A 19,337-nucleotide genomic window follows, 5' to 3' on the forward strand; every position below is an offset into this window, starting at 1 on the left:
AATTTTGTTTACAAAAAGACTACTTCAATATTGTTCAAGATGCGGGATAAAAATATATATAATCTATTTACGCACATAAAACATGCAGACGCTTTGAGCATTATCCGTGTAAAACAATCTTTACTCTTCACAAACTTGAGATTACCTACTTTATTTGCTTTGTGGCGCGATAACGAGTTACTTCATATTTTATATTAATACTAGCAGACGACCACGCGTTTCTATAATACATATGATAACTTTTATCCAATGATATTCTAATAAACAGATATGTTATATCCATACTAAACAACAGAAAAAAGTGTGCCGCGCCGGGGACCGTTTATTTTAGTTTATTTTTATATATCGTTAAAAGTAAAAAGGATAGCTTGATAAAAACTATAAGTCAAAGGGATAACTAGATGTTTCAATTACGCAAAACGTATTACTACGTAATTATGATATATTATAACGTATTACTACGTAAAACAACTAAAGGCAAACGTCCCAATTAGGACGTTTTCTAGTCTTCACTTTTTGCGCGTTAATAACATATCTGTTTACTAGAACATCATTGCTTTTATCTAAAAACCTTAGAATCAAGTCAAAAATATTGAGCGGTTTTACGAGAAGCGCGTCCAAACGAAAAAGTAATAATTTTCGTTTTCTAAATAAATGAAAAGATTTATTTAATACATATAAAGGACATCTTTTCACTTAAATAAATAATTTACTAAATATAATTGTCAATATTAGACGGTAAAAAATATTATATATATCTATAAACAGTGACTACTGTCGTGACGATTGAATTTAATTTTAAGGTTTCAAACCGTAACCGTTTCCAATTCGGTTTAAATTGTTTTTCAATTAGTAGCTTTGGTATTGTTTTCAATAATAAGCCGGGAAGCCCAATAGGCTGAAGATTTATCTAACCAAATTATCTTTGCTTGATTCTAACTAGTAATGAAATATTAGACTAGACTAGACTAGACTTCCAAACTATAGCGAACTGTGCATAAAACTTGCCATAACTAACTATTTTGTTTTAATAACAAAAGAAAAAATAGCAGCAGCAGATATCAAGAATAAAATTAAGATAAGAAGATCTTAATTATAACTAAATTAAATTAATTTAAACATTGAGTATATGTGTGAGTGTATGTTTTTGATTACATCATGAGATTACTTTTCTCTTCTAAACTCGTGTTCGGATTTGATAAAAGCATTGCTGCAATACTGCCATATGTGTCTGCCACCTGCTAGTGAGTGGTCAGCACCACCCATAGGCTGTAAGAAATATTATCCATTCCTTACATCGCCGATGCGCCACAAACCTTGGGAACTAAGATATCATATCCCTTGTGCCTATAGTTACACTGGCTTACTCAACCTATGCATCCAACCCCCAGTTGCAGTGTGGTGGATTAAGCGACATTCCCTAGTTTTCAGAAGATAGATCGTAACCCAGCTGCAGTTGATAGTTTTGAATAAATATAAATTGGTAACAAATTGTTATAATATTTATTATAATTTGCCAATGCTCATTGTTGTTCCTGTTTTTCTCCTCTTTTTACTAGCTGAGGTAATGCACAGGAAAGCTCTATTTTACTAATAATTATTTAATCTGTAATAATATTTCCGTTACGTTGTTATTGAGTAATGGAATTATTATCTTTGATCGGTACTATGCTTTTCAACTCAAAAGAACTGTTACCTCATTCTTCGGATTAGCTAAATCGTAACCCAACCCTGTACTTTTAATAAATCAAAATCTGTAGAATTTATCGTGCATATTTAAGTGATAAAACTACAATATTAATTTCTGATTCTAACTGACTCAAAATAATCGGCCATAAACTGAAGATTTACTCATTTTTTATTTAATTGCAATAATTATATTCATAATCGATTTGATATAAAGTAAGCAGCTAAATATTACTTTAACAAAATAGTCTACTCCCCACTGATATTAGATAATATTTAAGGCATTTTGTTAAAGTAATATTTTGTTAAACAGACTACTGGCTGAGCTGAGATGGCCCATTGGTTAGAACGCGTGCATCTTAACCGATGATTGTGGGTTCAAACCCAGGCAAGCACCACTAAATATATGTGCTTAATTTGTGTTTATAATTCATCTCGAGCTCGGCAGTGAAGGAAAACATCGCGAGGAAACCTGCATGTGTCTAATGTCATCGAAATTCTGCCACGTGTGCATTCCCACATCTACCAACCCGCATTAGTGGAATATGTTCCGAACCATCTCGTTAATGAAAGAGGAGGCCTTGTCTCAGTAGTGGGAAATCTACAAGCTATTACTTTACTTTTACTTTAAACAGACCACTTGGTCAAATAACTTTATTCAATGTAGAAGCATTACACCTCCTTTTTGATGGTCAAATTAAATACTGCCACCAGTTCGGTAAAAACACCTTGACCGGAGAAGAACCGGCCAAACCAAGCCAAACTCAGCGGGGCTTTTTTGTCGAAGTATTTAAATACATATTATATATGAATAGAAATAGCCAGTAGGCAATCGATTTGTTTCCAAGTGTCAATTATAAAATCACTAATTGTATATTACTCTTTCGCACACAAGCGTTCTTAACATTTTTTTAAATTTGATTATATTTAAGTAACCTAACCTAACCTAATTCGTTCAGACTGGTTTTTGCGATTACTCATAAGCTGGAAGGGCTTGTTGTGCAAGACCGTCGGGGTAGGCGTCTCAGTCGTGTAATAATACAAGGGACATAACAACTTAGTTACCGGGATTGGGATATCTGAACAGCTATTATTTCTTATAGGCCTAATCAGGTACCCATTAGCGCGTCCGCCAAACTACTCCATAAAAAAAATCATGGCGTCATAATGTCTTAAAATTTAGTAACACTTAATTAAATAATGTGCTTTTTATCAGCATGCTATTTCCGTATTGATTGTGTGCTACATTCGTTTAAATATATATTACTTCAAATTAGCGTGCTAAAAATTTTATGGGAATAGTTAGTAGGGTCTATTTTTGTGACAAATATTTAAATCAGCTGAAACGGGATCATTAAATGCCTTTTGATGACAAGTTAATAGGAACTTATCCGATTAGACCTACCTCGTAACGTTTCAATACGCGTAAGGTTGTTTTTGTTACTTTTTGTTATCTTTATTGAATTATAATTAATTTCAAAAGTTTCTAAGCACTGTTATAAAAATAATTCGTTATTTAGTTTCTTTTAAATGTTTCGAATGATAAGAAAATCATTAAAATATTTAATCGATATTCCGTAATAATCCTTGACCAAAATAATAATATCGTAATGAGGTTTTTTATTAAAATAAATTGTTTTATTGTCTAGGGTCATGGACTTAGAAATCGATTTAAAATTTGATGCTGTCCTACTTTCTCATAAATAAAACGACATCTGTCAGATAAGGATAGATGATGAAGGATGAATCCAAGAAAGACAGTAGGTACGTTACGCATATATATTAATTGTTACTTAAAGAAAATAAATCTATATTAATATTATAGACGTGAAAATAATTCTGTCTGTCTGTCGCTGTTTGACGACCAAACCAATGAAACGAATTTGATGGAATTTGGTGAACAGCAAACGTCAACTCCAAGAAAGGACATACGTTACTTTTTTGCCCAACATACGGTAACCAACCCTGAAAACGCGAGAGAAGCCGCAGTCGCCTACTAGTTATTATATATATAATAAGATGTTGACGTAACTTTTAACAACAATTATATTACAACAAGCTTTATTTGGAATGGTGCAAATTAAATTTTACATTTGTAATTAATGTATTATTTTGTAAAGTCTTAGATCTATTGTTGAGATTGATAACTTATTTCAGAGTTTAACTTTCGCAATTCCAAGTCTATTTTAATTAGATTACGTTACTAGTATATGTAATTATTGCAATGATAGTCATTTTATGTGTTACATGGATACCATTTCATAGATTAAATAAATATTTACGATGTGTTTTTATCGAGATTTACAAAAAAAAAAACTGACAATAACGCACGAGTGTTGTTCGTCGATGCTGAAGAATACTTAATTAATAATATCGATATAATTATAAATGTTAAAGGCGAGATACAGAGGTAGGGGACGACCAACGAAACGATGGATGGATTGTGTGAAAGATGATATCAACTGGCTGGAAAGAATGTTACTTGTGACATGACTTCAGGAAGGGAAGTGTTGATGAAGACGATATGCTGCGCCGAACAAGTAAATTGGGATAAGGGCATGATGATGATGAATTACAAATATTGATCATAGAAATAAATTTACTGATAATACAGGCAATTAATGAACAGAAAATATTTGATCAATTTTATTTTGTGATAAACATATAACACGATGAATGATATGAAATATTGAACAAAAACTAGTAGCTATTCGAACAAGGAACATTCAATGGACTAAATGTAAATATCACATAAAAAAACCATAATAACACAATAGCATAAAATAACAATACGTAATAATACTTTTACCAAATTAAAAACAAATTAGAAAGTTCAAACTATTAAATTATCTCTGGGATCTGTCATAACGCTGATCTTTGAGCAACTGTAGCTCATACTTTTTTTCTTTTTATGTTACAAAGAGAATTATTAATTAGTTGCAATTAGATGTTTCGAAAATACTAACGGCTTTCGTTGAAATAAATTAATTTACACAAGATGGATGTGACAATACGATCGACCTCCAAGGTTTACCAAATAACAGGTACTGATAGATTTTATAAGACAGATCTATCTGCCCCGTTAGTCGAGCGTGTAGCTATCCATGTTATGTAAATATCTAGAAAATTTGTTGAGTTAATCTGCTATAAAATTCTCAGTAGCAGCACCAAGATAATAAGTTAACACTGTTACAATGCCATTTGATATTGATAATGTTCCATATCCTGCCCCTGTTTCTAGGACCAATTAACATAGCTATTCGATGTTAGGTATAACCGTATTTCTTTTAAAAGAACTTCTTCGCTATGGTGCTATGACAGGACGAATTGATGTTTGTTAATAAAAATCAAATATTTTCAAACATCTGTTTATTTCAAATACGTAAACAATTCTTTACATTTACAGCAATAAATGTTTATTCGTCAATTTATATTTGAATCGCAACCCACATTTGTGCGCGAGCTCTTCGAGCGAGTGATTTCGTAATAAATTATCATCATCCTGAAATAAAACTCTCGTAAAGTAAAATCCATTACATTTTATTTAATTATTCCCGGATAGAAAGTTTGTTAGTGTTTAGAACTAACGTGTACAGTTTACAGACGATGGTCATACCATTTTGGTCATACTATTTACTTCAAATAAAAAAATATTTGCAACGAAGAGGTTTTTAGTACAGGGTCATGATATGATATTCAAAATCCACAAAGACTAACGGCCACACATGAATTTTATTCTTGGCCCTCAATCAGCATATCTATGTGCTCACGCGCAATTATGGGTTGGTCCTTTCAGCATTATAATGTTTAATTCATAATGATTATAGTCATGTCAAGTTTCCTTAGAACAAAGGTAATGATAGTTGAATTCATATGTGCCTGATTTTATTTAATAATTCATGATATTTACAAGCTTTTATTTAATTTCAACTATTTATAAATTCTAGCAACTGTGGTAATACTCAGCCAATGTAATCCAAACGATTTAGCTGAATTTCCATAAAAAGTTGGTGAAGGGGATACTTTACTTGTGGGTTAACTTTCCACTTATTATGTATTCTACCGCCACACAGCATTACTCAGGATTGCTGTGTTACGATTTGAAGGGTGAGTGAGCCAGTGTAACACCTTAGTTCCCAAAGTTATTGGAGCATTGTTGTTGTATGGAATTGTTACTATTGGCCTGTGATGATTTCTGGTGGATGACCCGTTACACCAATATAATACTAAATGAATTAAAATGATTATAACATTCGTTTAAGTTCATTACTTAATTAAATAAAAGCTTGCTCATAAAAAGTTTTATTTTTAACTTTATATCCTATTATATAGTTATACTTGCTGTTATTATTACATCCGAGGTCTGACCAGTAAAAATTAAAGTATGAAATAACACGAGTCAATAAGTTGTTTAATGGAAGTACAATAATATTATTACAATGATAGGCTTCGCATATCAATAGTTTTATCAATTACATTATAATCCTTACATTTATTTCTCTACAATATTTACAATAGCTATAGTCGTAATGCATTAGAATACTTTGAACTGAACAATAATTTGGCTAAATTCAAGTATCAACAAAAGTATCATCTATGTGACTTAAGTAGATTTTTTTTTAATTTCGTTGCATATAGATATAGTTTATAATTAATTGAATATACGTTGTGACTTTACAGTTGTTCAGAAAAATCCACCTACTTTTATTAATGAAACAAACGCTGACTCGAATGAGTTCGCTATTTTTTTGCTAACGGTACGACTGTTACGAAACGTTTTATGAAATTTACTTTTTATCATTAGTGAATCATGGATAGGGTATGAAGTTACGTTTTATTTATTCGTTGAATGTTTAAATGTATTTGTGCAATGAAGAAAACTTTCAAATAGTGGATATGTTTAACTTTACGCAGAAATGAGTGCGTTTGTTTTATATTTGGGTTTATCAACTTGTGCAGACTGTACACAAGCAGTGATATGTTGGGCAAAGATTTCCTTGGGAAAACGATGAATCTCGTTCCTCCTCCTTATTTCAGTGCGAGTCTGTATATAATGCGACATGTAATAGTGTGATTTTGTGTATAATGAAACGTATATATGAAAACAGGTAAATAACATCCTATAATTTGAGGTTTTCTGGCAATGTTTCCCACTGCTTACTTACTGCTTGTTAAATAGGAGGTTCTTGGAAATATTAAGAATCTGTGATTTGGTGATTCTCGGATCATCGCGATATTTAGAAAACTATTTCCAACCGTGGGAGAATATCGTAACGACTTTTCGTAGAATACAATTTATAAACCGTTTCAGCCGTGATATTTTAATTATCCATATAAATGCGAAAGTAACTGTCTGTTTGACTGTCTGTCGCTCTTTAACAGCCAAACCGCTGAACCGAATTTGATGAAATTTGGTATGAAGTACACTTGAACTCTAAAAAAGGACACAGGCTACTTTTTTTGGTCACGGTACACATGACAACGAATACTCTAAGCCGAAGTGAAGCCGTGGGCGACTGCTAGTTATTAATAAAAGCGGTGGATTTATCACTAACTGATTATTCGTAAAATAGATTCTTCTATAAAATGTTTGATCATATGATCTAACATTTGAAATAGGTATAATATATACATAATAGTTTATACAATTCCTGAATGGCACGCAGTTGATATTTTTATTTACAATATTACAAATAAAAATGATGATTAACAACATTGTTGCAGCGACGCAATAATTCATTATTGGTTTATTTATATAGCTTTAAATCAAATGTATGCTTAGGTTTACATATTATATACACAAAACTTAAAAAATATATTTAATATTACATTTATATTAGAATAATACTGATTTTAGAAATAAATAACAATCTTTTTAAGACTCAATAATTTAAGAGTATTAAAAGTAGGTAAAAATGTAAATTAAAAATGATGCTTCAACTAATAGCAAGACTGACAATGTCAAAATTAACGATGTACTCGTAATGCACTAGAATCTTAAAAAGGTTTGGGTACATTATTCATTTCTAAGTAGTTCTTGTTCAGAAACTGAATTTGGCCACGTCACAGTTAGAAAACACATCGCGGCGCATTTAATCAATTATATGTATTACATTAATTACAGTGATTGTTGTATTACATGCACTGGAATAAGATGTAAAGTAAATAATCTTACTCGGCGCATAAATAAGCGCACAGGTCTGTATTTGCGCATGTATGCGCGTGAAGTCTGCGCAGGTAAACCAAAATCATTTGCGCGACGACCCTCGTGAATATTAGTGCTGTTTATTGCCATATGTACCCCCAGATTGTTTATGAATTGTAACTTTTATTTTTATCTGATATTAGTGATGGGTTTGTGGTTTAATGTACAGTCGGGGTAAGAAAAGTTTCGTCTCATTAAGATCTATTTTTGTGTGCACAGTATAAGCGATAATCTGCTTTACCGATTAAAATGACATATTGCGTCCCAATTTTTGACGTTTAGATTCAAAACGTACTAAGATTTTAAGACTTGACTTGACTGTACATTATTTTAAAATAAAAAAACTTATGAATGTTACTCACTAAGTTGATATACCTATTTGATACTTGCATATATTTTAATCTTAAATTAATAAGTCTTTATCAAATGATCGGACACGTAGGGTAAGGTATCTGAATCTTTCATTTTCTTCTTTTTATGCAAAGGGCAACTCTTCTGTTTGATACCGGCCTCCGATTTATTATGAATAGGTTTATACTGAGCAGATATGGATACACTTTTCTTATTATAAGCATTTTTTTGGCAACTTGCTCTTAATTTATCATCTAGGGTAGGAACAATTGTTCTGGAATGTTCGTTCACTATTGCACGCTTAGCATCTGGCTCGTGGACTTCGAGCTGGCTGTGATGGAGGCAAGTCGATGTTACCTGAAACAATAAGTGTATGCATGAGTTAAATAAATATAAACCCTTCATACTGGAATAAGAACTCATTTATGCTACAAAGCATTGAGTTTTACAGCGAGATATACAATTTATAAGCGTAAAACTAAAAAATATGGACTCCCGAACTAAAAAGTTGATTATTCTTTAGATGATAAAACACCTTAGGGTCCTCTGCTCCAGCTTACCGAGTAAAATATAATGCTATTATTGTAAGACAAAATAATTAATGAAAAAAGAATGTAATCCATTATCACTCGGGTCTATTAAATTGAATAAAATCTAGGAGTAGATACAGGATAATTATAATATAATAAATGTGAACATACCAACGGCGCGCGTGCGTATTTCGCGGCGCGGCCTTCGAGTTCGGTCCGCAGGCGCCACGCAGCGGCCGCCGCGCGCCGCCTCTCCGCTGCCGCCGCTCCGCCACCGGCGCCTTGCCATCTGTAACGCAAGTAGAATCAATTGTTCAGAACTTAGTGCAACAACAACAAAAGCCTGTAAATTTCCCACTGCTGAGCTAAGGCCTCTTCTCCCTTTGAGTTGAAGGTTTGGAACATATTCCACCACGCTGTTCCAATGCGGGTTGGTGAAATGCACATGTGGCAGAATTTCTATGAAATTAGACACGTACAGGTTTCCTCCTCCACGGAATGAGTTATAAACTATAATTAAGCACATGCGTATTCAGTGGTGCTTGCCTGGGTTTAAGACCGCAATCATCGGTTAAGATGCATTTTAAGACGCGATCTAGCTACTGAGCAATCTCGGTTCTTAACTTTGTGACATATTGAGTACGAAAATATCATTAACCTTGCCATTCTGAAGGAATGGTAAAAATCTAAACAATTGTTTAATTTTACTAGCTTATTTATAACAAATTCTATCAAAGTTTTATGAAAGTGAACTATAAGACACAGTCGTATAAAGAAAAACGACTATGGCCTTTTTCAGCGGCATTTCTCTGTCATTCTTTTTCTATCAGTTTTTTTTATGGATGGTTTTATGTTTAAGTTATTTTATGACATTGTTTTAATTCGAGATTATATTTTTGTTTTCATTTTATCGTAAAACGTTATCAATTTATTAAAAGAGTGAAAGTAATTTCCTTCCAACTGTGAATCCCACGAAGCTTTTTTTTGTTTGGTTGTTTTCAAATAATATAAGTGTAAAAAGGTATAATACCTTATTTGCACACCAAGGTTTCATTATTCGCTGAGAAATTGAATGATATTTTTTAACATACATACCTTGTAAGAAGTTGCAACAGTCTGGCTCTTTGGCCCGCACTCCTCAATATTAAGCACGCTGCGCGTAAAGACGGCAACGCGCCACGCTCGCCGTCTCTGTCGAGGGACAGCCGTATACCTGATGTGTAATAGGCCAGTGATAATGGCCAGAGACCTGAAAAGTTGAAATATTTCGTTATAATATATAGGTAGGTAGGCTGAGTCAGCTACAGTTATCACAGGAGATACAAAGAACCCTTTATCTTAGAACCAGTAGTTCCTCACCATTGTCCTTATGTTGCTCATAGTTTATAGAGTGTCTATGAATTTGGTTGGTATAATCAATAAAATGAGTGGCGAGGTGGCCCAGTGATAATTGCAGGTACAAATCCAGCCAAGTATCACTAAGTTTTATGTGTGCTTAACTTGTATTTATAATTTATCTCATGGTCGATGGTAAAGCAAAATATCGTTAGGAAATCTGCATGCATCACTAATTCCCGAAGTGGTGGAATAAGCTCTTTGCCTTTTTCTTGAAAGTAAAGATGTCTTTCAAGAAAGAGGCAAAGAAGTAGCATCACAGTTTCAAACTGTTAATCAATAGATAAAAACAAATAAACATTATGTTTTTGTACCTCTTCCTTTTAACCAGTTTCCATACAGATGATAATGTTCCCAATTTTTCGGTTCCAAATCCAATAATTTTTCCAAAGTCGTTCTTTTTTCGCTTTCAGGAGTGATGTGCAACAACTCTAAATGTGCTTGTACGAAACGAGGTTCTAATGATATGCATCGTTCTAGCATTTTCAAAGATTCCGCTATTCGATTCTTCTTCCTGAAACAATCAATCAAATCAAATCAAATCAAAATAAACTTTTAGTAACGTAACGTAGGCTTTTACAAGCACTTTTGAATCGTCATTTTACAACCAAGTGAAGCTACCACCGGTAATATACACCTTGTCAGTGTTATTTAATTAAGTATGTTCTCATCAACTATTAAAGTGTGATTTGAAAACACACAGACAATTCACACTTAGAGTAAATTTGCAAATTAACTCCAGTAGAGTGAATACGGTAGAACTGAATTAAATGTCATATTCATTACGAACTACATTACAGACACGGCTTCGCAAACTTGTGAAAGTAACTGATTTGCTATCGCAGAAAAGAATCTATCTCTTTGTCAAATTTTATCCAGTTGTTCTGGTAATTTACTATCAAATATCCATCCATCCAACCTTTCACAATTATAAAATTTAAGATAAGACTAGATGTTCTTTGAGTCTTACTTCACGTGAAATATATTTTGTCCATATTTTTTTTGGATCAATTACGTAACAAGATAATCTTAAATTCATAACGAATGCTTAATTAGTCTCGTTTGAGTAAAATTTAATTTGATAATAACAGATTATGTCTTGTTCTATCTAGATTATCATCATATTATGTTAAAATCTATTACCTTTTTTAAATCTGATGTTAATTTAGATAAATTGCGCTTAGACATATTCAACATTGAGCAAGAAATTTAAATTGAATTAGATAAGAATCCTTTATAGTGTTTAGATAGCAAGGATAGTGCTCCCTTTATCAGTCATGTCCTGCAACTATAGCGAAAATAAATAAAATGTTAATCCAATGACGTCAATGTAGTGTAAATATATTGCCTGCTCTTTTGTTGTACGATTACGTAGGTACGATATGCATTTGTGCCCATTTGCGTTAAAAGGATACAAGGAATTTTAATACGTTTGGTAGTGATAGAAAAATCATGATAAAACAATAGGAAACCTGCATGGGTCATATTTGAATGATATTCTCCCACATACACCCACAGCCTGGAGGAAATATCTAAGTTGCATTTACTTCAAAATTAGCAGACTGTTACATATTGACTACGTTGTTATTTGAAAAAGTTCAGAAACTGATTGAATCATACTCATGTCCTATGAATGAATTCTTTATTTCTGTCGCACTCAACGTTTTAAATTTGTCATAGGTGTATGTCTAGACTTGTACGCTTAAGAAAAAAAGTTACCTGTAAAGCTTAGCCAAATTATAATGAGCATTGACGTGGTCTCTGTTATACTTTAGCGCTTGCAGGAAATGGTGTTCAGCGCGCCCCGATGCCAGCACCAGCGTGCCAAGATTATTGTGAGCACTTGCGTAGCTTGGCCATAATCTGTAATTCGATAAGAACTTTTTATTATTAATGTTCAATAATATTTATGGTAGAATAGATTTGATGTTTGGTTAATCATCATATATTATCATCATATTATTATACAGTTACTGTTTTTAATAACATTTATTATTATCTGAATATGTTTTGTGAAAATTTAGGGTTAATAAGAGATAAAATGAGCTACCGAGTGAATTTACCAGAACTGTAGATAAATTATAACGATATTTTTCTAACGTAATTATGTAAACGTTTCATTTTATTTATTTATGTAAGATTGACGAGCGAAATATGGCTCACTGGGTTATATGTCTCCGGCCATACCATGCTACCCTAAGAAGAAACTAGTCAAAATAAGTATCTCTTATTTGGATATACACATTATAATCTTATATGAAAGAGGTTTAATGATAGTTTAAATGAAGAAGTATCTATAATAATAAATAAATAAATAAATAAATATGAGACAACATCACATGCATTACTCTGACCCCAATGTAAGTAGCTTAAGCACTTGTGTTATGGAAAATCAGAAGTAACGACGGTACTACAAACACCCAGACCCAAGACAACAAAGAAAACTAGTGGTAACCTACATCGACTCGGCCGGGAATCGAATCGAACACATGAAAACCGGTGTACACACCACTCGACCACGGAGGTCGTGTATGTATGTATATATTGTATTATTACTTATACATATATTGTAATGTTACTTATATCGCTTTTCAACGTACTTGAGTGCTTCCTTATAGTGATGGATGGCGTTTTCTTGTTGTTCGACGTCTTTTAAGAAATTAGCGAAATTGTAATGTAATTTCGCGTTATGTGGCAGGACCGCGAGATCAGCTCTGCAAACAATCAAATGTGAAGATGTTATAATTTAACCAGTCTATTTTATAAATTCCAGTTTAGGAATTTTAATATAGCTTACTTAAGTAAAGTTTCCCTTGTTCTCCAATCTCGATTCCTCAGATATGTCCGAGCAGCACTCGCCGCAACGAGCACTACAAAGCTGAGTACCAGCAACCTGCGACCTCCCGTTCCTCGCTTCCAGATCAGCTGAACTCCATAGACCGTGATTACCACTGAACCAAAACTGAAATGAGACGGATATAATGTTAAGTGACCTTGAAACAAAAAACTAGCGATGAAAAGATTATCGTTTATTTTATGTGTTTAAGAGTGCTTATAAATATTGCTATAGAAACAACGTTCAAAAATACTTTAAATTATATTATGTTGCATATTTCCATTAACATTGCCTAACATTTTTATAGAATTAAATGCGATTAGTCACGATAGATAGGCATCATATATTACATATAACTACATATACAGATACAATATATTTATCTGTTTTATCAGTAGACATTGTAATTGTAAGAAGTAAGGCAATAGTAGCCTTACAATTCCGCCTCATATCTAGATATGTGACCCATGCAGGTCAGGTGCAGGGACGTAAGAGAATCGTTTCCTTAATATAGTAATATTTTAGAATTATTTATAATGGAAGGAATATTTTGCATTTTTTATATTTAGCGACAGAATTGTAATAAATGAAATGTATCCCAATTACGGATTTAACAAAGAAAACTTATTCTAATTTAATACACTGACATGATTATATAGGTTATATTTAGTACAATATGTGATGTTACGCTATATTTACATAAATTTAAGACAAAGTGAATAAAAATTACAATATGATTACCTTAAAAACCGCATTACCTTGGTATATAGAGTACTCGTTCAGCTACTACGAAGCCGACGGTGACCAACATATTGGAAGCAGGAAGGTAAGGAATGACTAAGAGCATCAGACCAACAACCAAAGGCGTGTGACGTTGAAGCTAAAACAATACATTATCAAAACATAATTTAGTCCCAAAATTAATTTAAATTGTCTTTGAAAATAATAAGCCGTCAAGACAAAGTTTTGGTGCCGAGTTTAATTTAATCTTAATTAAAAACAAAAAGACAATTATAATTGAACACAAACATTAATAGTCGAGATGGCCCAGTGGTTAGAACGCGTGCATCTTAACCGATGGTTGCGGGTTCAAACCCAGGCAGGCACCGCTGATTCAAGTGCTTAATTTATCTTTATAATTCATCTCGTGCTCAGCGGTGAAGGAAAACATCGTGAGGAAACCTGCATGTGACAAATTTCATAGAAATCCTGCCACATGTGCATTCCACCAACCCGCATTGGAACAGCGTGGTGGAATATGTTCCAAACCTCTCCACTGCTGGGCTAAAGGCCTCCTCAAACGGAGAGGAGGCCTTTAGCCCAGCAGTGGGAATTTACAGGCTGTTGTTGATTGATTGATTAATAAAATACTTCCACAAATGTAATTAGTTAGGAGTACACGGTTTTCGATGTGTTTATTTGTAATTAAAACTACCTCTAAGTCCATTAGGCATCTATAGGACAGAGCAAGCAGCGCTATCAATGCTGCGCACGTCACCAAATTCCTAGGATCCCACCCACTAGTAATCAATGGTATTGATCCCATTTGCCAGTCGTGGCTTAGAGTCCACGGACAAAGCAGCAACCACCAGTTAAAGGCCGCTAAATAGCAGAAGGTCATCAATCTGAAATATAATATTTAATAATTAATTCAACAACGATCATTGTTCTTATCTTCTTTCCGCCATTAAAGTTAAAAATGAAAACCTACAATTATTTTATTACAATAAAAACTGACATTGCGTAAAAATTATAATAAATGAAGTTCAAATTAATTCAAATTTTTCTTTTTTTATACATAAGTTACCTGATTGTAATCGAAGGATGGAAAGCAGGAGGATTATCCTGTGCGGAGAAAGCCGGTAGTGATCCTTGCAGCAAAGCTAACCTAGCTATGGCCAACAGCAGAAGAACTAACAGGCCCTTTCCCACTCTCCCCCAAACATTCTCACTTTTCCAGCGACATTTCGCCGGTGACCTGGAAAAGGATAAATCTAATTATGTCTTAAAGGTAAAACATTAATAAAATAGACGATATCATCATTTTAAAACGTTTTCATTTGTACCTAAATTGATGAATTAATACTAAACTGGTTATGCCACTAGCTTTAACATATAAAATATCATATTTCTTAGTAACATCTTAACTATAAATACCTCGTTAATGAGCTCCAACTACGATATATATCAAAAGCTAAGTTGAACAGAAGTGCTGTTAGTCCTGTTTCTTTAGCCAGCATACTAAGAGCAGCCAGGACCACGCTTGACCATACTCTTCTCCTGCTTGATGACCTGTAATGATAACATCTCATCAGTGATAAATTTTCGTAATAGAGTTCATCAGCTGCCCATATTCGTCCACTGCTGGACAAAGACCTCTCCAAATACACGCCACTGTGATCTTTCGAATATATATTTGGTGTAAATAAGATTTCGTGAAGTAATGTTCGAATTCGTAATACAATTACTGGCAATTTGTAACCTTTGGGGAGGCTTAATATCATGCGTCAGCAAAGTTTATAAACCTTCGCCATACTTGACATTCTTTCGCCTTTGCCTGACAAGTTTCGAAAACAAGGGACGAAGTCGGTAACAATATTATGGAAGTAGTCGTAAGTGAGCAAACTATTCGCACGACATTAAAAGTCTATTTGCATGGGCTCTTTAGATGTCGCGAGGGAATTCTTGGACTGGAAAACGTGTCTACTTTAGTTGCACAACAACAATATAAAAACAAATAAAATTATTTAAACTTGTGAAACAGTCAAGGATCTATTTTCAGTGGATTCTTTGACCGAACTATACATTTTGTAGTACATAATTCTGCCAATATTTGAAATAATTATTTTGATATTGGGCAAAAAAAAACATTTGCTATTAAATTATCATTATCAAATCCATATATTATATTCTTGTTACCTGTGTTAGCTACCACAGTCGAGAGTTGCAGTACAGAAAATTTTTGGGCGTATCATCATAATGAAGCTACTCACGAAAAATTACCTTGATAGTAATCAAGTCCTAAAATAGACCGTGGATCCCGGACTAAAAATAATATTTTCATAGAAGTTTTTCTTTTAAATATAAACTTAAAATAAAGAAAAATCGAGTAAAAATTAAAAATGAAATTCTAAATTTGACTAAACAGTAGGTGTTGATTGTTTAATCTTTGAACACTTAGTATATTTTACGGAAAAATAAAATACTGTGAATTGCGTTATCTCCACAACTATTACATTATGAAGAAAATACAAAATACTAACCCATGATAAAGGAGAAGGGATAAGAGGAAGAACACGCAAGCCAAAACGTCAGCACGACCCACCACACCAGCAACCTGAAAGAGAAAGGAAGAAAATTTAGAAAATTGATGACGAAATATCAGAACAAAATATTATAAATGTGAAAGTACGTAGTCTGTCTGTCTCCGCTCTTTCACGACCAAACCGAAACGAATATAATTTTATGAAAATTGGTATGAAGCAAACTTGAATCCAAGGAAAGACATAAACTATTTTTGCCTAACACATGACAACCAACCTCCTAAAACGCGAGCAAAGCCACGGGTGACAAATAGTCTTCTATGATCATCAATCAAGCAATTACATTGTTTTACCAGACAATAAATAATTACGCCTATATGCTATTAATGAGACCATAATTTTTAAAACCAATTCCGTAATCTACACTTAAGGCAACATATCCACCAACACACCCACGTAAATGCCTCTAAACATTTAATTTAAGCCCGTAGCGCCTACTGCGCAATTAAGGAGGCCCTAACTGCATTAGGATTTCGTTTATCCGTTCCAAACGGGACAGTTTATCTGCAAAAGGCCATTAGGAATATAACTAGAGGCATTTAAATATTGCCCAAAATACGGCCAACGAGATACAATAAAAGTTTATTTACTTTATTGTCAAGAATTACCTTTCTTAACGTCCAAGCTATTGCGTTTATTATTTTTGAATTTGTATATAAACTAAATTCATAAAATGTCGAAATGGCCCAGTGGTTAGAACGTGTGCATCTAAACCGATGATTGCGGGTTCAAACTCAGACAAGCGCCACTGAATATTCATATAAAAGAAAACATCGTGAGGAAATCTGCTTGGGTCTAATTTCATCGAAATTCTGTCACATTTGTATTCTACCAAATCGCATTCGAACAGTATGGTGGAATATGTCTCTAACCTTCTCCTTAAAGGGAGAGGAGGCCTTAGCCCAACAGTGGGAAATTTACAGGTTGTAAACGTAACGAAAAGTACATATTAAGATATCCTATGCTGAATTTATCCGTTTAAACCAGTTTTTCATCTATATCTTTACGACAAAAATAAGCCTAGATTACGTTTCATTACAGAGACACAATTAACTTCAGTACATATATTATAAGACTCAAGATTTGTGAAAATTTAAAAAAGGCAAATGATAATTTTTTGTGTACCCATTAATCCGATCCCTTTAATTACGTACAGGCTGACAGACGGTAGGCGTGAGAATAATTTCAGCAAACGATAATGTACAGTCGGCGACGTCAATTAGTACAATCAGGCGAATTAATTGCGAGCCGGAACCGCTCGTTACCCGGCCCTTTGTTGCAGATCAATTATTTTGTTTTAAACGTAGTTTATCGTTCTGTCTATAGACACAACTTTAATTATAAATTATACTCAATAATAAGATCTATTATGAGGACGCTTGCCTAACACAATTTGTTAACAGTGACCTTGGTAAGTATTTTATCATCAAAACGGTTTAGCACTACACAATTATTATTACATAGCATAAAACAAAGTCTTAGATCTTTAAAATTACGCAATGGATTTTGATGCGGTTTTTTTAATAGATAGATTGATTCAAGTGGAAGGTTTTTGTATATAATACATGGATATAGTAAAGAAAAATTCCTAACTTTAAAAGTTTCTAATGTGATATCGTTAGTAAATAAATTCCGTAGAATATTTAGCATCAGTAATGCACCCGTGTACGCACAATATGGGTTATAATTAACAAGCACTATTATTTTTATTGTTACAACATACTTATACATTTTGTCATGATTCTATAGAATGATTGAATTAAAATTAACCACACACTTCCACTTCACTGACAAAACGCCCACCCACCCACAGTAGGTGTACGAAAACGATACGCACTTAAATATAACTAGTAGTCCTGTAACATATGAACGATATTGTTCGTTGGCATCTCAAGTTGTCGACTACGTAACACACGTCATTCTTTGTGAATGATTTGTTATTTTCCTTTGTGCGTCATTGTATTTTGTGTGTGTTTTATGGCATCGGTAGACGGACTGTCAAATGGGTCACCTGATTATTGATTTATGATCACATACATTACTCTGATTCCTAAGTAGCTAAAGCACTTGTGGTTTTGTAAAATCAGAAGTAACGACGGTACCACAAATATCCAACATAGAAAACTAATGAACATTTTCTACATCGACTCAGCCGAGAATCGCACCCGGGATCTCGGATTGGCGAACGTACAAAAACCGGTGTACACACTACTCCACAACGGATTCTGATGACTGATGGGTGGTTGTAACAATTGTCCATACACATCGCCACCAGCCTTGAGAGCTGATAGTTTAAGACTTGTGACTGCAGATTTCCAACATAATCGCAGAAAGCATCCAAAATGTTTCTGTTGCTAAATCTTTTTTTTTTTGATTAAGGAACGCTTATTTGCTAAAGCATATTATATAATTAGTGAGTTAATGATTGACAGCACACCTTGGGATTAAAACGATCACCTCCTAGATATTTCTTTTCATATTGAATGTACACATGTTAATAATAAAATTGACAAATAAAAAGACTCTCTTAGTTTCTTTCGCCGGTTCTTCTAATGCCGAGTATTTTCCCAAGCCGGTGGTAGTGTTTAATTTGGCTATCAATAAGTTAGTGTATTGCTTTTATATTGAATATAGGAATTTTACTGTCTGTCCTACTCAACCTTCAAACCGGAACACAACATACAAAATAAGTATTGCCTCTCAGTTGCAAAATGTATGATGGGTGGGTTACTAGTGGGTACTAAGAAATATTGCACGAACCCCAACAACCAAGTAGAGGCATCGTTGCTTTGTTTTTGGTAACTGTTTCCGCTCGACATAATATAATCTTAATCTATTCATATAAGCCGTAATCTTTAGTTGTACTATCATAATACCTATTATGATAGAGCTATAGCGAAATCTCATAATATTATATATTACGTCAAATATATCGTTGAAGATTAGTAATTGGTGAATCTCGTATTAAGATTAATTAGATGAGAACGCGCCAGGATTAATAACATAACATA

The 19,337-nt window shown here is 33.4% G+C and overlaps 1 protein-coding gene across 1 annotated transcript in view; it reads right to left on the minus strand.

Annotated features, from left to right (window-relative positions):
- Positions 1 to 8,215: 8,215 nt before the first annotated feature.
- LOC124544499 (protein O-mannosyl-transferase TMTC1-like) overlaps positions 8,216 to 19,337 on the minus strand; it is a 120,533-nt gene continuing 109,411 nt past the window's right edge. Inside the window, exons 3-14 of the mRNA XM_047123090.1 lie at positions 16,267 to 16,340; positions 15,161 to 15,295; positions 14,811 to 14,981; positions 14,439 to 14,628; positions 13,762 to 13,883; positions 12,965 to 13,129; positions 12,768 to 12,881; positions 11,887 to 12,030; positions 10,482 to 10,681; positions 9,868 to 10,021; positions 8,944 to 9,061; positions 8,216 to 8,599 (exon numbers count right to left, since the gene is read on the minus strand). Coding sequence (XP_046979046.1) covers positions 8,300 to 8,599; positions 8,944 to 9,061; positions 9,868 to 10,021; positions 10,482 to 10,681; positions 11,887 to 12,030; positions 12,768 to 12,881; positions 12,965 to 13,129; positions 13,762 to 13,883; positions 14,439 to 14,628; positions 14,811 to 14,981; positions 15,161 to 15,295; positions 16,267 to 16,340 — 1,887 coding nt within the window. The 3' untranslated portion in view covers positions 8,216 to 8,299. The remainder of the gene's footprint in view (positions 8,600 to 8,943; positions 9,062 to 9,867; positions 10,022 to 10,481; positions 10,682 to 11,886; positions 12,031 to 12,767; positions 12,882 to 12,964; positions 13,130 to 13,761; positions 13,884 to 14,438; positions 14,629 to 14,810; positions 14,982 to 15,160; positions 15,296 to 16,266; positions 16,341 to 19,337) is intronic.

Source organism: Vanessa cardui, chromosome 4 (genome assembly GCF_905220365.1).
Source record: "Vanessa cardui chromosome 4, ilVanCard2.1, whole genome shotgun sequence".
NCBI classification, from domain to species: domain Eukaryota; kingdom Metazoa; phylum Arthropoda; class Insecta; order Lepidoptera; family Nymphalidae; genus Vanessa; species Vanessa cardui.